General features: G+C 33.2%; 1 protein-coding gene across 2 annotated transcripts in view; it reads right to left on the bottom strand.

Moving 5' to 3' along the window:
- The window catches only part of LOC117321701 (LIM/homeobox protein Lhx3-like), a 35,105-nt gene extending 22,185 nt beyond the window's left edge, over positions 1 to 12,920 (bottom strand). Inside the window, exon 1 of one of the 2 annotated variants that reach the window (XM_033876212.1) lies at positions 12,531 to 12,920. In XM_033876212.1, the coding sequence (XP_033732103.1) occupies positions 12,531 to 12,645 (115 nt within the window). In that variant the 5' untranslated portion in view covers positions 12,646 to 12,920. The remainder of the gene's footprint in view (positions 1 to 12,530) is intronic. The other variant, XM_033876211.1, reaches the window with a different exon arrangement.
- Between the last annotated feature and the right edge of the window lie 9,285 nt (positions 12,921 to 22,205).

A 22,205-nucleotide genomic window follows, 5' to 3' on the forward strand; every position in this document is an offset into this window, starting at 1 on the left:
AGTCAAAACACACTAATTCAATCCGTAATGTAATTTCATTACAGTGTCTATTTGCTCGGTTAAACATTTTTCTGAAAGGACGTTTTATTTATAACGCTTATGATGAACGATTTTGACAAAAGATGTGTATTTTATTCCGATTTTATGCATAACATAAAATGCAAATTCAGATTTTGAAATTATATTGTGCCATTACATTGGTCTCATACTTGTCATAAAACTTTAGATGGATATGGTGCAACTACAATTCTTAATAACTATAATTTTGATTTTTCATTTTCCGAAATATCAGGCATGTGTTCCAATGGTTGTCTGCACCAAGATACAACAAAGGCAGCTCCAGGAACTGGATATTTATTGCTTGGCTACATATGTCGAGGATGCTGGGTTAAACAGTTACTTTTATTCATAGCCTCACAGAAACACGAAACGGAGACACAAAAAAGACATAGGAGTTCGCCATAGAGAATGGCGCTCGGCTCCGCCTTGTGTAACCGATACCCGTTGTCGATAGCACTACTCAACAGATGGCCCAGCTTCGTCGCTCGCTCGCCAGTGTAAGTTTCACCGTTACGAACCTTCCGGCTATCCTGTCTATTAAAAAGACACAGAATCACAGCATATCAAGTCTTCATGATTTTTATACGAATGATAAATCGAAAATCGATAAACAGATCCGACGGACATATGTGTGTTATGGAAAGAGTGAGAGAGAGAGAAAGAGGCCGAATATGAAGATTAATCTTATTTTCATTGTTCTGTTATTGAAAGTCACTCCCAGATATCCTTAATGGCGTTTCGCATTCATACAAAAGAAACAAACACCCTTGTAAGAGGTATACCCTTATATACTGAGAATCGTAAAATGTTAAATCTGAATGATATTTTTGTATATGTCTATGAATTGTTGCATACTGGCTGTACAAATACAAAAGTGTAGCATGGATATAAAAATAAATAAATAAAGGAAGTGGCACTGTACTTGATCTGCGAACTGCGTACTTTTTCCTATACGTGTATACCGTTTAATTTAAGATTTGCATTTAACTGACATACGAGTCTATCAAGGACCCCTTTGTATAGTTGTGACTCCCTGGATAGTCTGATTTGTTTTTCATCAGGAGCATGAGAAACCTGACAAAACCCTTTATTAGCAGCGTACTGGTAGACCATCATTTCTATCGGCCACTCATATCCAATCGAATTTGTCGAATCATTAGTTCTCGACAAACCGGAAGTGTTTATACAATTACTTGATATAACACATTACAAGTGTTCGAATGTCACTAGATAGCCATACGGAAGCGTTTTCCAAGACTGTGTAGTGTGTAATTGTCAGGGACACGAAATAACCAGCACATTGGCTTGACAATAGACTTTGATTGAATGTAGTTTGATAGTATTACTCGGATTAAAACAATAGATGAGTGATTATTAAATCTTAGCATAGTATCTTCCATGTTGAAAATACATCAGGAATTGAAAATGTTTCAATTCAACGGATCTGAAATCAAATTATGGAAACATCTTTTGTCAAAAATGTCAGCATGTACAATGAGAATGCATTATCACGTTAGGCACACGACATCCACGAGATGTTGATGGAGATCTACTGTACAAATATGTAATTTCGTTGGCACTATGATTTGATGAAAAGGCGCAATGAGAAAATCCTGTAGGACGGTGTAAAACGACTACACACTAAAGGTCACCGGGGACCGAGGAGATGTGTGATGTCCCTATAACAACGGTCAGTTTTAACTTTGACGAGACATACCCGGCCAGGTGCGGTCATTATGGCTAACAAAGCCGACCCAGAAAGGTGAGAGATCATGCATTGTTGACCACTGCAGCCACTGGTCAGCGATCGCTGATCCCCGGGGGCCATAGAGGTCACACGGGGCCGCCCTTATATTAGGGGTAACATTACAGTGCCCATTGATGCGCTGACGACCAATTGTGGGGCTGAGTGGCAGGAGGAGGGATGGTGTGCGCCGAAGGTCATTAACACCCTGTCAAAATTTCGCCATATGGTTGTTCATCAGCTCAGTAACGCTGTACGCTAAAAGAGGCGTACGGAACCATTTCTAGCATACATAGCTTCTGATTAGATCCAGTCATAATCCAATACAAGTATAACCTTTGTTACCTTTGGGTTGACACCGTCGTTGGCCGAAGTTTAATATTTTTATTGTTTTATTTTTAGTAACAATTATAAAGTAAATTGTTTCTTAAATTTAATGATAAATTAAAAAAAAAACATCCAAACACACTGTGTATGGTTGTTTTTCGCCAGATATCCAGGTACATGTACATATGTAAATAAAAATTCACAAGATATACTGACAAGAACCATTTTTTTTTTTAAACTTATGATAGCAAATCAAAAAATTGATTGATATATATTTGTAAATGCAGTGTTTCGGTATTAGCTTGTGAGATGACACGAGTGATGTTTTAATCGTCTGCAGTAGAATAAATATCAAATGTCACACCTTTCTTAAAACGCTGATAATACAGCCGCTTCCTACCTTAATCATTACTCGTTTTATAGGCATTTTTAATTATTTATTTGTTGCACAACGTTTGATGCCTTGAGGTATCTACTGTATCACAAAGGTATCCAAGCTTTAGCACGCGCAGCCAGCTGACCTAAATATGTCCGATTAATCCTTTTCCTGGGAATGCACGTGCATAGCATGTTGAAACGCCTTCTTGCACGAGGAAGTAGGAAGATGAAAGCTACATAAACCAAAGGAATATTATAGCCAACTAATTTCAAATAAAATTAGTGAAATCATATCCGTTTGACCTGTCAGTCGGAACTGAGTGCTATGCCGTCACCCGTCTAGAAATTTTGTGACAGGTCTTTTCCATCCCCCGTCGGAATTCCGACCAACGTTTGGAAAAGTTAGGCGTAAGTGAATCAGACAAACACCAACGTACTGCGCGTGTGGGGCACGTGTATCCTACATCCAGCCGATCAAATACACAAAACAACGATACAATAAATTACAACCTGAGTACAAATGTTATGCAAATTAGTTTGAGCACGTGCTCGACATCTGGATGTGACTTTTACGGTAGGTGTTTGGGGACAGGCGAAGCGCGTGCTGACAGAAGGAGCGTTACGTCGGTAAACAAAACTGCTGTTAATTTAAATGTTTCCAGTTATAAGTCACATCCAAATCTTTCATTGTTCAAAACATTCTATAAATATGAGGATTTTTGCACCATCAGATTGTTGAGAATTCGGTCAAGAGTTGTATAATAATGTCTGTCGTTTCTCATGACATCTTTTCTGTATGTTTATTCATTCATATGTGAGCAAGGTATTAATAACTTTGCATAGTTATTATGATATAAGTATTAGAGAGACAAATAATAGATTTAATAAATAGTGGCAGTATTGTCTATGGACGATCGCCATTAAATGTTTTGCTGTACGGAGACCGTGTTTTTTGGAAATAATATGATGATAAGTTTTATTCAAAATGCCAAGAACACGAATTTATTTTCCTATTCATTGTAATGATTCTATAACTATATTTATTTGTTAGATTATCTCTATAGCCAATCAGATCTATGTAATCTAGGAAACGCGGTGTCTATGAAGCTGTAACACACATCCAAATAGTGCTAATGATTTTCCGATTGCCGTCAGTAGAAACCGGAAATGTTCACTTGTGCCTGCAATTACCATGATGTTCTACATGCCGGAAACTGCTAACCGGAAATGTTTTCTATTCTCTAATCACGAAATGCTACCGGTTGCCGGAAGTCAGTCGGACCTGTGTGGTTGGTGACGGGAAATATAATGTTTTGTAAACACTAGAGGAGTACAATGTGAGCAGACACGAGTTTGATGTTCATACAGGCATCCTTCGCTTTATTTTCACTACCCAATACACTCCTTCCATTATACCAAACTGACGGCGCGGCACCGATCATTCTTCCATTAATTTGACTTTCAGATACAAGTGCCGCTAACTTAATAAAATCAAACAACAGAACTATGTGATGGCGCATTCATCTCTATGCTGATGACGGTCCCTCGTGCATTCTAATGTGTTTTTCACCTGTCTAGCGCCCGATCTGTGCGCATTTGTTTGTCCTTAATATCAGCGCTCGGATGAATAACTGTCATTATAACTATCCAAACGTACATTAGCCAGCGACAGGTAGGACGAACTGTGATCACGGTCGATATTGGAAAGCATTAAGTCCATAAAACCAACGTAATACAAAGACTCTGATTTCATTTCATATTGTTATTTCTTCAAAATGATCCCTGCTTCATTGATATCGATTGTGTATGTATCAACGTAGTTTGAACCACGCTGTAAACAAACCATTCAGTGTTTTACCAAAAACAAATAATGTCAAAATACCAGTAGAATTGAAGAACTTAACTAATGCATAATTGTAGGAAAAAAAGAGAAGCTATAGTGTCTAAACCTATAAATAAAAAATTAGCAGTAACCGGAATATCATATTGTACCAACAGTATTCTACTGAGTATTCTATTATGTCAAATGATTTGGCTAAATACCTGTGTAATATGATCATTGTCATGTCACGTGGCTTTGGCTCTCTACCTCTGTAATATGATCATTGTCATGTCACCCTGTTTTGGCTAGTTACCTGTGTAATATGATCATTACCATGTCACGTGGTTTTGGTTCATTACCTGTGTAATATGTCCATTCTCGTGTCACGTGGTTTTATCTTCTTATATGTGAAATGTGATCATTATCATATCACGTGGTTTAGCAAGTTATATGTATATTTAGCAATTAATGATGGTCATAATCATTAACAATATAATTACTTTGCGACTTGATAATATATGAGATTATACGAGGTTTTGGTTACCTGATACAATGTGATGAGCCTGTACCACGTGGTATACTTGTGTACTATTGTTTGTGTTTGTCCTTAACAGCGACTTTATGATATACAACGCCATACATCGTCAAATCGCCAGCGTTTATGTATCAAGATATAAATCACATATTTGTATACGTCTTATTGGATCATACTTAGGACGAGATTATTTTAATTGCAGTGATTGTTTGTATTTGTTTTGTGTTTGTTTATTTTACGAATTGACGTTAAGTTTTGACTTTATCATTATGTAATTAGCAATCAACAACTAAAATGATAAAAATAAATTGCTAAGTCGACAGGGGTGACCCCTTTATATTAATTAAGTTACCTCAGACAACAGGATAGAAACGAAGAGACGAAGGTAGTTGGCTGGTGTAATCCCTCCTTATTAAGTAACCAAACATATGATATCATTTTATGAAGTCTCCCATTGCACTTGTTCTATGTGAAGTATGTACATGTATGGGAACGTTGTATTGTTAAACATTAATGTCACTACACTCAGTAAAGCAATATTTCAAAATATTACTAGGCATGCCTCTGCATAAGAAAAATTGTTTTTAGTAATTATTTTGAAGATAAGACATCATACGTATTTAGTTGCTGTACGTTAACGTTATTCCAGACACTCCAATGACTATGCTTATAATAGCGTATAATATACGTAAACAATACCAAACTGATATCTTATTAAGTTAACACTACCAAACTGATGTTTATATTACGTAAACACTACCAAAAAACTGATGTTTATATTACGTAAACACTACCAAAAATAATTACAACCATGAGTAAACACTACCAAACTGATGTTTATATTTACAACCATGAGTAAACACTATCAAACTGATGTTTATATTTACATCCATGAGTAAACACTATCAAACTGATGTTTATATTTACATCCATGAGTAAACACTACCAAACTGATGTTTATATACAGTTAACAATACCAAACTGATGTTTATATTACGTAAACACTATCAAACTGATGTTTATATTACGTAAACACTATCAAACTGATGTTTATATTACGTAAACACTACCAAAAATAATTACAACCATGAGTAAACACTACCAAACTGATGTTTATATTTACAACCATGAGTAAACACTATCAAACTGATGTTTATATTTACAACCATGAGTAAACACTATCAAACTGATGTTTATATTTACAACCATGAGTAAACACTACCAAACTGATGTTTATATTTACATCCATGAGTAAACACTATCAAACTGATGTTTATATTTACATCCATGAGTAAACACTATCAAACTGATGTTTATATTTACATCCATGAGTAAACACTATCAAACTGATGTTTATATTTACATCCATGAGTAAACACTATTGATTGATGTTTATATTAAGTACAAAATATCAAACTGGTGGTTATATTTACATACATAGATAAACACTACCAAACTAATATTTGTATTAACTCGTATCAGCAAACAATACCAATCTGATATTTATATTTTTAGTTAACACTACTCAATCAATATCAATATTTAGATACATTGATAAGTCATATCGAAATAACACGAATGTTGATACTACAATGCCTTGTTGTTATCAGGTTTATGTTAAAAATAAACATTTAAAAATAATACAGTGAGTTGAAAGTCGTGTCTATGAATATCATTTATATTTATAAAATCATAAAATGTCGGTTTGCTCTGTCTAAACCATTATGAATGTCATCGTGACACTGTGGATGCTGAAACAGCGATACAATTCACCATCTCAAATCAAACTTAACAAAATGTATATTATTTATTTAGATTTTTCGGGAGGTGATCGCCACATCCTCATTAAAGGGTGTTAGTATTTACTGACATTGGTAGAACTCGTTATATCGAAGGAAGTGTTCTCCATGTATTGTTTCTAGTGCATCACATTTCTTACTTTCATATGTTTATAAATGCTTATCACATTGACTAATTTATGACATCCATTCAGTATTGTAAAATACCTTTAGGCAGATGTACAAAGACGTAGGATCATGATGTTATTGTTAACTGGTAAGGTTTAATGAAAACTGTATAATGACAAATTACATAGGGAATCCCACACCCAACACTCACAAAATGTAGACATATCTTTATGTTAATCTAATAAATTCATACTACTATATTTTGAAAATTGTAATCACAATTATTTATTTGAAGCTGTTAAAGAGCCTGGTATAACTAAATCACGAAAAAGCCGCAGGAAGTTTACATTTGAATATTTAACGATGTTTTCCATCTAATGACACGGCATATAGAATTATAATTATTGATATGCAGAGCACGATATAACAGATGTTGATAAAATAGTCAATGTATTGTAGCTTGATAATACAACTTACGTGTTTCATTGTTGTGTTTTAGATGTGTTTAAAGATTAGAATTAAAATGTAAATTTATATTGCCAAAATATCAAAATATTTCATTTTCTCTTTGATAAATCTATCGTATTATGGAATGTCAATGTCGTAAAATAGTGATTTCCATTTCAAAATAATGAGTCTGTATTATCAATATTTATTAAATGCATATGCTGTTGAATTACCAATGCTTACTTATCAATGAGATTGCATACATTTCAATACGCTATGAATAAAATGTAAAATGTAAATTTTATTTATCTTACAAAAATTGCGAAACAAATTACATCAATGAAATAAATTCCATTAATTTACATTAATCAAGCTTGTTTGCCCGGCTTGTTACAATATGTAACAGTGATAAAGACAATTAAATTGATGACATGTATTTCTACCGGTTGTGTTGGACAGATGTGTTTGTTTACGTTGATACTACTACAATTATATGACTTTAGTACTTATATGCCGGGTAGTACATCTTTGTACCTAACTCTATTTCTACTTGTTAATTACAACCACCATGTCAATGGAAAGCTTAAACGGGGACTACAGAGGATTCCCACAGAAGTAAACTACAGGATTTGTCAATAAAGTAAGGCATCAGAAATCGTCACATAAAATTGGTCCAGGTCCCACGAAATTACAGGAATCCTCGATAATTCAGTCACAATTGTTTGAAGAAAATAAATACATTGTTCAACAAATAGATAACCTAAACAGTTTAGAATAAGAAAAAACATCCCCTCTCCTTCCAACACATTCAAAATAAAATAAAACATACGATAAAAACCGTCTCCCACAATCTGCCACCCAAACCAGAGCACAAAATATAGCAAAACAACAGCAAATTAAAATAATGAAATAAACTAGTTAAGAACAACAAAAATACATCAATAGAGCCAGTCTGAATTATCCAGGCTGTGTTATAATAACAAATAATGAAAACTGACTTAAAACTGAATTGTATTTATTACCTATAGCAAATATTGAATATCATCACATCATGCGTGTCTTATTTGTAGATTCCCACTTATATAATACGTTTACGGCAACAATGTGACGTTGTGACGGAGACTGATAAACACATGTGAAATTCAACCATGAATTGTTCCATTTTATCATTAAATAATGTATGAAGGCTGGGAAATATAAAGCAATAGGCCAATTACTGGTCTTGCTATCTCCTCACTCATATCTGGGCATCGTCGCCTGGGGACCGTCTTATATCATTACAGATGACTCTAACGTCATTCTCTATTCGCAAAACAGTTAACTATTTATCACCCCGATACTGTAGAAAAGTCGATAGAGAGCAACAATCAAACGGGATTTGTTAAGAAAATGCAGGTTTAGGTAAGATGTTAACTTATGATATTTCATATACATGCATGCATTTTGAGGGGAAACGGTTCTTGAGATGAAATATATTTATACGTCGAACAAATAAATTTAACATGTAATTGACATTGTTACTAATTAGCGTCATGAAGATTCAAATTTAGTTAATGTCATATTGTTTTGTCATCACTTTATTTGTTACCACGATTTCCTGTACTTTTTTTTAATACAGTACCAAGAATAATTAAAATTACGTATTTTATAGAAAATCTTTCTGAAAATATAAAGGTTTAATTTTCAGATGACCAAATAAAATGCATTATACTTTTGAGATGACCAAATAAAATAAAAAATGTATTTATATTATAACTTCTCTCTTGTTATTTTCAATGAATTATTTGTCATAAAGTTATTATCATTGATTTCGTTGAAAGTGTATCCGATATACACACAAATAAGTATAATTAGTATATGTATTATTTAAATCATATATTTTACTGTAATATATATTTTGCATGAATCATGGTATATAAAATTGTATTAACACTTCTCACCGATCAAACTTTCGTGCATATTTCGTACTCTTGAAGTAAAGAGAGTCTTTCAATTCCCACCAAAATACACGTGATATAGTAATGTGTGAAAAGACGTTTCATTTTCTGGAAATATCAAATATTGCCATGCATTTTGATACACTATATGCTCTTTTCTGTTTAAAGGAAACTCTTGTTCAAGTACTATTGCCGATTTTACCTTTTATGATTTTTAGACAAGGTCTATTGTATCTGAACTAACATATCTTATAATAAATAGTTTGCCGTGACACATCAGGTACTTATGAATACATCTAGGCTATAATACCAAAATAAAATATAGTAAATATATGTAATACAAATCTTGATATGGTATAAATAGTTCAACACATTATATGCAAGAGAATAAGTGTTTTGCTCTTTTTTTCGGTAGGGTGTTGTTAATTATTCCAAGACACCGACCATGATCAACAGGCTTACCAAGAAATACTCATCGAGCTATTGTGATAAAGTCCCATCGAATGAATTTATAATAGCCAGATTCAAAAGAGACGCATATATCATATATGATACAGCAATACAAAATCGTGTTTATATTTTGTGAAGCTGTATTTGATGCCATTTAATTATCAATACAAGAGTAAAATGTATGAAGCGTCACATGATAAGTAAAAAGAAAAATAATGATAATGTTAAAAGATTGTTGGTAAAATTGCATCAAATAAATACTGAGTGAGATGCTGTAGTTGAAACTATTTCTTGGGATGATTTTTTTTTAAAGTTTTACATATATAGTGCGTAATTGATATTTGTCACCAACATAATTACTCCATGATTACAGTTTATTTAGATTATTTGTATTAAAGACGGTCTACGTAATTTTTAATGACATTTGATACTCATTAGCTTGTAAATTTTTGAATGGTTGATTGATTCGCCATTAACGTTAACAAAATCTGATCTATGAATTTATGAATGGATTTTTCAGTGGCCGTTAGATGAAAGGGTCCCGACATTACAGGGGGTTGTTTAACATGTACGGTTTTTCAGTCGCTTTTACTAGAGCAGGTGTAGCTTTCGTCACGGATGATGTATGCTGTGGTAGCCACGTGCGAACCGCTGATGTGCCGTCACGGAACACTAGTCAAAGTTAGAGACACAATATGCGTGCCTTACTCGATATGAATTCGATTTTTCTCTGAAATGACGGATTACGCGACATACCTGTCAAATGCGATAAAAGTAGAAACCCTTCAGATTTTAAGCAGATTACAAAAACACAGTTCTATGTGAGCGAAATGTCCAGATGCCTGACAAGATAACGCACTGCGCTATGACTATGGTTATTATGAAGGAATACTATATTTGGAATTTAAATAGTTTTTAAAGTATAATAACCGAATGTCTTTTTTCTTCATTACGTTAACATCTTCTGCGTGTCGAGATTTAAAAAATTACCACTTTAAGATAAAGAAACATATGAAGCGATATTTCAAACAAATGTGTTCGGAATCTTGACAGGTCAGTATGTATATTAAATGTCAAAATGTTAAGTAGCAAATCATATGAAATGCATATAGCGCCGTTGTTTGAAAAAATATGAGAAAAAAATGATATTATTATTGATGAATATTAAAAATAGAAAAGTTTATATGAAAATATCATTGCGATAATAAACTAATGTATATGAAATTATATAAAAATGCATAACACGAATTTATTTCGGTTCGAAAAATAAAAATGTGACGAGGGAATGTTCCCGTTTACTCGTGATATTGGAGCTTAATCAGCTTAGCGAGTATCGTGTTGTTTCGGATTTTCGCACCTGTCTCAAGTGGTCTTTGGCTTCGCACACCACCTGATGTTGGTCATTCAAGTGTACTACACTGTCCGATCACAAATATATATACAAACAGAAAGTCTTACTATTCCCCGTTAGTGTGCTCTTGTATATTTGTCCAATTTCATATCTAAACTATAGATTCGTTTACATCATACATAATATTATTTAGAATTTGAAATAGCAAAGTCTGAAGATGGAAAGTTTGGTTAATATTTTATTTAAAGCAAATACATATATTTAAATGTCTATCGCAAAAAATATCTCAAATCCTGAATTCTGGAGATTTTACATGAATAAACCTGCATTTAGATGAAACAGGTTCTATTGTATTGAGAACAATACTCGGAAAGGCAGATAAAAGTGACAAGCCATGCATTTCAGGTGAGGTTTTTGTAGCATGATCCGTTTATCAGATTTAAGTGAGAATAAATTTGAGTTTATTTAGTGATATTATTTCGTTACTGAACAGGTGTATCAATATCGCTTACTGGTTAAAGAGAACAGGAGAAAGGCTGTAACCTCGGGCAGTAGGATGACAATATCGACAGATGGGTGTTACCTGGCAGACCAATGTTTTCATCTGTCGGTTTAACAATTTTGCCCGTTGTTGTGGTATTACTGACATTAATGCAAATGTCAATAAAAAAAACCATGTTCAAATCCATAGCATTTGATAAAATGGGACCTACAACAAAGTGCATGAATTCCGTATGGTATCAGTAGATAAGTAACGTTCATACTTCAAATAGAGCCGGTATCTATTGACATAGAACTACCAAGTATTTATTTTGTTTTGATAACAATATAAAAGAAGCCGTAGCTGCGCTTAAATCGTTCATAATATTAAATAGAATAAATGATGAAGTTTAAAATAAATATCAATAATTCAAAAAATATATATTAATTATTATTTCAGACTCACCTTTGCATCATTATCAGTATCCATTAGAATCATATATATCCATAGCCTAGGTTACTGGAGTATAAGCACGTGTGTTGCATCGTTGTAGAATTTGATGCAACTAACGACTCGAACCCCATATAGCTCTTCACAGAAAACAATTACCTCTAATTAAAAACTCATGAAAATCTCGCCAATATTGCCGCCATTAATCATATTACAGATATTGTTAGTGGAGTAAGTGAGTAGCATGTCGGGTGTATCTGTAAGGGTTATAGATGTGTTTATTGTTAAATTAGTTTTGAATTCCTTCGGTAGTTGAGGAAGATTAAATTTGTCTGTCCCAGTACGGGTTAACCGTCCCAGTAATCAAACTCACTTAATCACATATAATCAACCTACAATCAAATGTCGCGCCTCGCCAAGTTTTAATTCACCGAGATTATCTGGTCGCTACCCAATAAACTTAATTACACTCCAAATAACCTAAATAATCATATAGAGTTAGGAATGTAATATCAATTTATGCTAAGGAGAAAAATTTATTTGATTTCGCCCGTGATAGCCTCTGCCTAATAAATCAGATACTCAGCCACTGATTGATATTGAAATATTAAAACGGACAATCAATACGGAGATACACGTACCTTCCAAAAACTTGTTCCTACTGATCATTTCCGTCAACATCCTCGGATTAGGGCTTCCCGGGCTCTCCGAATGAAAACCAGAATTTTGTGGAGAAATTTCAGCAAGTGTAGCCATAGCAGAGTGAATTATTATATATAAATAATAATTCTATTTCATCCGGTTGGGATATGGCTAAAATCCCCACTTGTCCGCCAACTTTTCACTGTGAGAGGCCAAATTTGGTTTTTCAGTGGAAACTCAATTCTTAATAGTACTTGTCATACCCAATTGGTCGAACCACTTTGAAAACTACCACTTGGGAAGCACGTGACTTGCCTAATTGAATATTCATGATGATATCGATCAGTCTGTTCGGCAGAGAAAACGGCTATTCTCTGTGACTCTGTGTGCAGTAATTAAGAATTTCACCGACGATCGGCACGGTAGGACATTTTTACACCTGTCTATGTTGGATCTGAGAGAAGCATAATTATCTCAGTTCAACCTTTGTTTACAAACAATTCCGATTTGTTCCCGGAGCCACACGTCTGAGTTGTATACACTGTGCCTGTTAGACGCTACCGGTCCGGAAGCTCCAGGTAGCTACATTGATTTAAGTACAAATAAAGCGCCGTTCGTTTCTTTGTATTACCAGGAATATGCATTTCATACAGTGATGTTCATGCATTTTCTTTACTAATAAAACACTTTGTATTTTGGGTCAGATTGTAATCTTATGGACACTTTTCTTGATTATTTTGATAGATTTATTATGAAATATTATCTTGAAAATGAGGAATAATATTTGATTTCATATTCGTGTTTTATACATAACAAAATTTTAAGTTGTTTGATATGATTGATACGAAAATTTTATAATCATTGGATTGCTTAAATTAGGTCATACTTGACTTTATTGAATACATTGGTTTTCTGGAGAAAAAAAAAAGATAATCTTTAAAATAATCTATAATTTAGTACAGACAATGAATCCATCTTGATGTATTTATTTAAAAAATCCATACCAAAAGACCATACACAATGAGGAAAAACTAAAGGACTCAATGCCGACAATGATATTCTTAATAAAATCTGTCTTGACAATGTAAACTAGTAAAAATCGGCGAATGTATTTGCATATGCAATGAAATAAAGATTCTCGTTTTAAAGTTATAATTCAATGTAGATACACGTCTTATCGTTTTTGGTTAAGAATTTGACAGAAGTACTCCGGTGAATGCAACACATAACGTTTATCAGTATTATATTTTGATTAACTGAATCATTTTGGATGATCTGATAAGCATTGTTTGTATGTTAGATACCATTGTTTATCGTTCTTTTATCAATGATGACAATGTACCTGAATATTTTTGATGATGTTAGATAGAAGATGACATGCATCTATAATCTTTTTTTGTATGTACACTTTCATACTCACCCAACGAAGACATGTAGAAGTTAAGCAACATAACTTATATACTGTATACTATAAAGTTTTAAAATGACCAATACCTTATGCCAACAAGTTTAGAATCAACAGGTTACAGATATATACAACATTGATCCCAAAGTCAAATAAACAGTGGAATACTGGAGATATGGACATTGTATTAACAAATTAACAACGAAATACTGGAGATACATTGTATATACATTGTATTAACAAATTAACAACGAAATTCTGGAGATATGTACATTGTATCAAAAAATTAACAACGCATTAGCAAATAAACAACGGAATACTCGGGATGTGTAAATTTTATTAGCAACACTGTATATTTAATCGTATATTGACCAATTAATTCTGAATAGTGCATAACAACGCGGTTTACTCTTTTATGATAGCTATGTTCTTCAAAACAAAACAAGACCAAACCAATTAACTCATTTGACATCAAACCTGTTTCAAGAGATGCTTTAATTAGTTTAATCTACATGAGCACACCCTTTATAAACAAGATTATATGGACACAATTGTATAAGATCTTTTATATTTTGATAACTCATCGATATTTTGACAATAAACCGATTCTATTGGAATTTGAATTTTATTTGCAAGAAACTGAATAATTATAATTCTTTTGTCGTTTTTACAAGTATATAAAAAAGAACAAAAGATGAATAAATAGCATGACATTCCGTCATATTATATAATATATTGTGCTCCGGTTGAATAAAAGATTTAATAAAGCTTTAAATTATAATTAAGAATCTATGAGATATTGATATTCTATATAATTTATATAACACAAGAAAAGGACATATGAGCAAATATTGAAGCACAATAGCATATTTGAGGAGAGTGTACTCAAATTGTGTAATCCTTATTACACTTGTAGAGTATCATGTGGCGTCTTCATCACAACCCTAGCTTAGCTAATTAACTTTGCCCTCATAAAGGCATACCGTTACAGCGGAAAACCCCTAAAACGTATATACAAAACTTTTTACGTGGACATAACGCGAAATTGCTTGCAACGGGCTCCAACGAAACTAATTGATAATAACAGACATTCTGTTGATGGTACTAACGCTACAGACATTGTGACGGTATACTACGATACTAGGGATGCTGGTTTTTTTTTTTTTTTTTGCAATGATTAAAAGAAATAAATCAAGCATATTCATGTATTAAGTCTACAATTCCTTTTGGCAATTATCTGACTGCGGAAAAACTGACGATCTCAATTGTCCTCTAAAGATTCTAAGACAAATATTTACCACTACCGTCGTATTGTTAATCTATGATCCAGTAACATGACAACATTATTTTTGGGAGCAAGTTTGATCACCAGTTCCTTCAAATCAAGAAACGCGCCAAGCAGAAATTGTGGATTTTTAGTATGAATTTGTCTTATTTTTTCTCCTTTGTTTTATAATTTATTTATTTTATTTATTCGTTTCATAATTCTTTTTCTTACAAAATACGAATAACTTTTGGATTTTAACGCTTATGAATAATTGAAACAAATCTGAAAATGAAGTTATTTATCGCCCAATATATCAATTAAATATATTGAACGTCATCGATATGAAAGGAACAAACCTTGCAGTGTGCATGGTGGTCTGTTAAACATTAATGAATGGATTGCCATGTGTTAAAGTAACTACAGACTACAGGGTAGACTGCATAGATAGTAACAAAGGGGCCAGGTAAACCTTTCCCACTTATACATATAATTACCTGTCAAATAAGACATTAACTAATGCATTAGATATGTCGTCGAGTTGGATAAGACAGTGTTACTTAAACATGTGAAAACAATGGTCGATTTTGACTTGTTTTGGAGCCATGAGACCGAGGTCGTAACATAATGCATATTATCATTTTTTTCCTAATCAGATTTTCTATGCTCCAATTATCATAAAGTGAAACCAATCGTTCTTTCTGTATTATATAGGCGAAAGCCATTTCATTATAAAGCAGGGAAAAAAAGATTACAATAGTAACATTAAATATCGAATGAAATCATAAAATACCAATATCTTTGTTGTACACGAATGACACACTGATTGTTTTTTTGTTTTTTGTTTTTGTTTTTATTTTTATTAAAAAGTGATTTCGTTAATAAGAACGTTGGCAATGTGAAAATTAGTAGATTGTTTCTTTAAATTAGAATTGTGGATTAACTTTCGAACTTATAAAATTTAAATCATTGTTACGGTCATACAACAGATAAGTATCAATGGCAATGTCATATGTTGTCATACACTAGTTGTAGAAGTTACTTTATAAACATGTAAGAGAATTGTTCTAACATTATCAGATTGATACGGATATCATTCCACTTGTACTTCAATATTCGAATTACTTTAGTCAATTAATGAAAACAAAAATGTTCATTTTAGCATTAAATGTTACCAATAATCAAACGGTAATTTGGTATTTATCACGACTTTCATTCACATCAACATGTATCTCATTATTATAATATACTTTGTAAAGAGCTGCTACTTTGACATAATGCAACCTTGCTTGTGACCGACATTTTCATTGGATTGAAAAAAATATATTATCAGCGCATACCGTTACAAAATGACGTCCCCTTTTACAATGTCGCTTTTAATTGTCTGGTACAATGGCGTAATAATTTCTAAGAGAAAGGAGTCCATTTATAAAAGTGAAATTTCACCGGGAATAGGTACAGTAGGTAAAGTCATATAGGTTAACTTATCTATATTTTGTATAATGGAGACATACGACAAATCACCGTATCGTAATATCATCATAAACCTCTAAAAGTCCATAAACTATCTTCATTATAATCCTTAAAAAAGCACAAATTCCGATAGTAACGTAACGATGCACAAAACAATACAAGTACAATATAAGTTGTATGGTCGTTTTGGATCTACATCCTCCTATTTATATATACTTTAATATATATTTTGATATTAACCTTTATCAATTCCCTTCAGACTTTGTTACAAAGTATGTTATGGAATTTCGATTGTTGGATCATCAGATTTTTCTGATTTATGCTATGGTTATATAAGTGCCTAACAGTCACAGCATTAACGGTAATGTTTCGATTAAGCACATACTTGAATCTACAGTCCATGGATTATTATACGGAGTAAGGACAGCTGTCGGACACTACGCACAATAACGTAACGTCATAATTTTACATTGAGAAATCATGTCGTTAATGATGACGTCATCGAATTTGAGGCCATTTCAAAGAGCATGGTGGATGACCCGATGAAAAACTTTCATAAAAATTACATTTGCTTGCAAGTACGTGATAAAAAAACCAAACATGACTTCCGCGAACAAAGAAATCTCAACCGTCGTGTAAGAGTTTGGCTGGCAAGCAATAGGCAAGCTTCGTGCTGAGTGGCCAACTCTTAAACTTTAGTTGAGATATCCCTGTTCACGGAACAGACCCATATTAGATTTTATTAATCTCACCTTGAGGGAATAATGACACCCTTATTGAAAATTATTGTGACTTAGTACCATTTTATTACCGGGATACATACCAATTTCACTAAGCTCTTATTCCGTATCAACTGAGTCAAGATTTGTCTCCGTCGCTAAAAATGACGTGAAAACAAAACTCAACGATAACAGCAGATATCGAAATTGACAGGTAAATACAAATCGAGCAAAATGATAAAATAACAGAAAGTATGGCCTATTGGCCGAAACGAAGTCTTCTTGACTTGTAACGTATTATTCAGCAGTGAGCCAGCGACTGAAGTCACATGCATGAAGTTCTGTGGTAAAGTGATACTATACATTAATTCAAATTAATTCTGATTAGCCTATTGTGCTACAAGGTCCGACCCCCTCTCTGGCCCATATAGTAATGCAAGCAAAAACAAACAGGAAAAATAAACAAACAAATAAAACATCCAGCATATAAATTGTGGTACTTAGCAAAATTGTACAGGAGTCGCATATAGAACACAAAGTTGGGATTTCACAGGTAAAACACGATGGTATGTGACAACGACATATGTATATTGGAATCGCCATGCAAACCTATGATAAACCCAGATGAAATAAGTAGTGTTTGTGTCATGTAAACCTATGATAGACCAAGATGAAATAGGAGGTACAGTGCTTGTGTCAAACAAACCTAAGATATACAGAGATGAAATAGGTAATGGTTGTGCAATGCAACCCTATGATAGACCCAGATGAAAAAGGTGCCATGTTTATGCCATGCGACCCTATGATAGACCCAGATAAGATAAGTACATAGCTTGTGTCAAACAAACGTATGATAGACCCAGATAAGATAAGTACGGTGCTTGTGTCAAACAAACGTATGATAGATCCAGATAAGATAAGTACAGTGCTTGTGTCAAACAAACGTATGATAGACACGTATAAGATAAGTACAGTACTTGTGTCAAACAAACCGATGATAGACCCAGATGAAAAAGGTACAGTGTCTGTGTCATACAAACCTATAATAGACCAAGATGAAATAGGTACAGTCTTTGTGTCAAGCAAATGTGTGGTAGACCCAGATGAAATAGTTGAATTGTCTGTGTCATTCAAACATATGATAGACCATGACAAGATAGGTACAGTTTTTGTGTCAACCAGTGTTAAACAAACCAATGAAAGACCCAGATAAAATAGATGAAGTGTATATGTCATACAACACATTAAAACATGCATAAATTATTGATTAAACATAAGAAATACAATTACTCAAACAATCATTGGACAGCTACTATGTGAAAGAGTATCGCTTTTTATTACACAAAACAGATTTGTATATTCGTCACGCAATACATCAGAAAAAATATACATTACACAAAGTAAATGTTATTCATGTAACAATTCCAACATGAAATAAATGGGAAGTGTATATCTTTGTAAACTGACAATATAAATGCGCCAGGAATATTTCATTGTGCTCAATTTTCAAGCGGAATACATTTCAGGAATATGTCAAACAAATTTTAAGGGTATGTGTCGCACAAGATACATGAGTTCGTGTGTCATACAAAATACATGAGTTCGTGTGTCATACAAAATACATAAGTTCGTGTGTCATACAAAATACATGAGTTCGTGTGTCATACAAAATACATAAGTTCGTGTGTCATACAAAATACATGAGTTCGTGTGTCATACAAAAAATACAAAGATATTATTTTTAAATATCAAATTCAAGTAGACAATTATTAAGAAATGAATGACATCATGAAACTATAATAGGATTGCTGTAATCTAGTCTTGATCCAAGGTTAATATCTAGATACAACTTATATTTGCAATACCGCGACATATGGAACATTATTCAATAACTAAATGAGGAAAAAATTGAATGCGAAACAAATGTATTTCCAACCAGTCGGTGGAAGATGATGCATAATACCTTTCAAAAATATAAATCAGTTATCATTATATTATAAATATTGTAGCCAGGAAAACAGCCCGTGAAGAAATATTTTTTCTAACGCTTATAAGCAATGTGTTGATCGAGCAGTAAACGTTGATTTGTCCCAAGCTAAACACCTCATGTAACGTACTAGAGAGACCCCCGACAAAACCCCGGACATACAATAGAATCAAGTAGTCAGAAAGAAGAAAGACTTCACCAGCCGTCTTTGACGTATTGCAGGTCGCAAATCAAATAACATTTTCACTTTAGGGATTCTTAATCAACTTAGCCAGGAAATTTTAAACCGTTGACAGAGCTGGTAGGGACGGTCTCCTTTACAGCGTAGCTAACTTTACTGTCATGTTTGTACAGAGAAGACCCTCACTTCCGACCATCAATGGGGTATTGGATGTTAGAACGTACTGACGTGTCATTGAAGAAGACGGATAACGCCGGCATCAGGAAGGTCGAGCCAACTCTCCACAGGGAAGCATTTTCTGTTTACTACTGCGTTTCCAGTGCTTTATCTGTTTATCAATAACATCCCAATAGATTTTTTTTCTATTGTTCATGGAACAAAAGAAAGAACGAATTAACGCTTTAATTTGAATTATTTTATTATTTTAACATTTTGGTCTTTCAACACTTGTGGGATAACACCATCCACCTCCTATAAATATTTTGTGACATTTCCTTCTTTTTAAGGTCAGATCACAACGAAACCTATGTAGGTCTTCCAACTACATTTCCTTTAACCAACATTATGCATTGACAGGGACCCATAAAAAATGCAATAAAGTATATTCGTGAATATTTGCTTCCCGTCAACAGTGATACATTATTGCACACTACTAGTAGAATCTGAGCCTGTTTCATTAGTCTCATAAGGGGGATAAAACACACAACGCTATGCTGAACCCCCATAGTCGCATTCTGACGTCACCACGACGTCTTACACTCCAATCTTTAACTCCAGCTTTAAAATGATAATTTATAGGTGAAAGTGAACTGTTGGATACCACAATACGTAAACATATGTATTTACTCTCTTAAACTCGTAACATAATTTGGTAATGAAGATATCTTTCTTGTTTCTCGTTTCCGGATTTTAACCTTCTTTTTTATCAATGTGTTTCGATATGTTTGGTCGCCTAGTTACTTGATAACACTATTTTAGGTCTTAAACATCTCTAACGAGTCCTAGAAGTACAAAACATCTGTATAATGTCTCTAACATCACTAACGAGTCATAGAAGGACAAAACATCTGTATAATGTCTCTTACATGACTAACGAGTCCTAAAATGACAAACATTTGTATTATTACTCTAACGTCACGGACGAGTCCAAGAAGGACGGAACAGCTGTATGGTGTTCCTAGTATCACTGACAAGTCCTAGAAGGACGACACAGCTGTATGGTGTCCCTAGCATCACTGACGAGTCCTAGAAGGACGACATAGCTGTATGATGTTCTTAGCATCACTGACGTGTCCTAGAAGGACGACATAGCTGTTTGTTGCAGTTTAATTCATTTTGGTTCTACTTATCTAGATAAATCTCAGTTTGTTGAAAGGTACTAATATGTTGCATGCGTTTTGTAAAATCCATTTATACAACAGGGATATCTTTAGATAAAATGGAGATTTATCAAGCATAAGATAATAAATATATATTTATAACATGAGTAGTACATCACATTTGTATAACACATGGTGCTAATGTCAAGTTTAGAATTGGAGATGGTGCTAATGTCAAGTTCAGAGTTTGAGATGAGGCTAATGTCAAGTTTAGAATTGGAGATGGTACTAATTCTGATAAAACTCGTCACCATAACAACAGATTGTCACGGTTTTAAGTTTCCTGTTAATAGTGTATATGATTGCGATAATCTATCGCCAGTTATCAAAAATAACAATAAGCTCTGTACTGAATACTTTGTATAACACAAAACAGTATTGGTGTCAGAGAAGTGGTGCCTTACCCAATGTCACAGTGTGTGTGTTTTCACGCCCATTCGCACATCATAAATTATCCATATTCACTAACGTTAACACAAGTATCGGACAGATATCTCAACGTCTATACCTAACACTGCTCTATTGAAAAGTCTCGAGTATGTTCATATTTCATTCATATATCTGACGATGTTAACTTTTTATTCTTATTTAGATATAATTTGATTAACACATAAATATTTACATGTATAAGATGGAACAAGATTGTTAATGCCATATCCACGAGGCTATTTGACTGGATTACCAGTAACCATCCTTTGTACATTGTATCGGAGATATTTTGCATTCTTTTTTTTAATAATATTTGAATGAAAATTGACATAAGCAAATATGAGTTATTAACAAAAAATATTCAAAATGTTATTTTGTGTTGAATATATAAATCAGGGATCGTTCACTTTACACAGTTCATTATAATTACGGTGATTCCAGGTTCAGATATATCAATTATCATAATAACCTTTTATTTCTAGATAAATCATATAATCATTATAGTCTACTTGTTCATGATATTACAATTAACCAACTTCAAGCATGTCACATCTTTATGTGTTGTTAAAGCATTGTATGGCTTCGTTGTGTGCATTGTTAATTTAATGCGTTAAGTAACTGCTAAGTAATGTTATCTGTAAATACTGTACAATAAACTGATATGTAGCCCTTCGGCCCATCTAATTACTATGCTTTCTTGATGCTACACAAAGTAATACATATCATTTGTATCTACAAATCTACAAGCCAAATGCTTTTCAGTTATTAAAGCAGTCGGTCATTTAAGGTACTTAAAAAACAATTATCACACTTTTCCATGTATACAATTTACACGCA

This window comes from Pecten maximus, chromosome 2, assembly GCF_902652985.1.
Source record: "Pecten maximus chromosome 2, xPecMax1.1, whole genome shotgun sequence".
In the NCBI taxonomy this organism is placed as follows: Eukaryota; Metazoa; Mollusca; class Bivalvia; order Pectinida; family Pectinidae; genus Pecten; species Pecten maximus.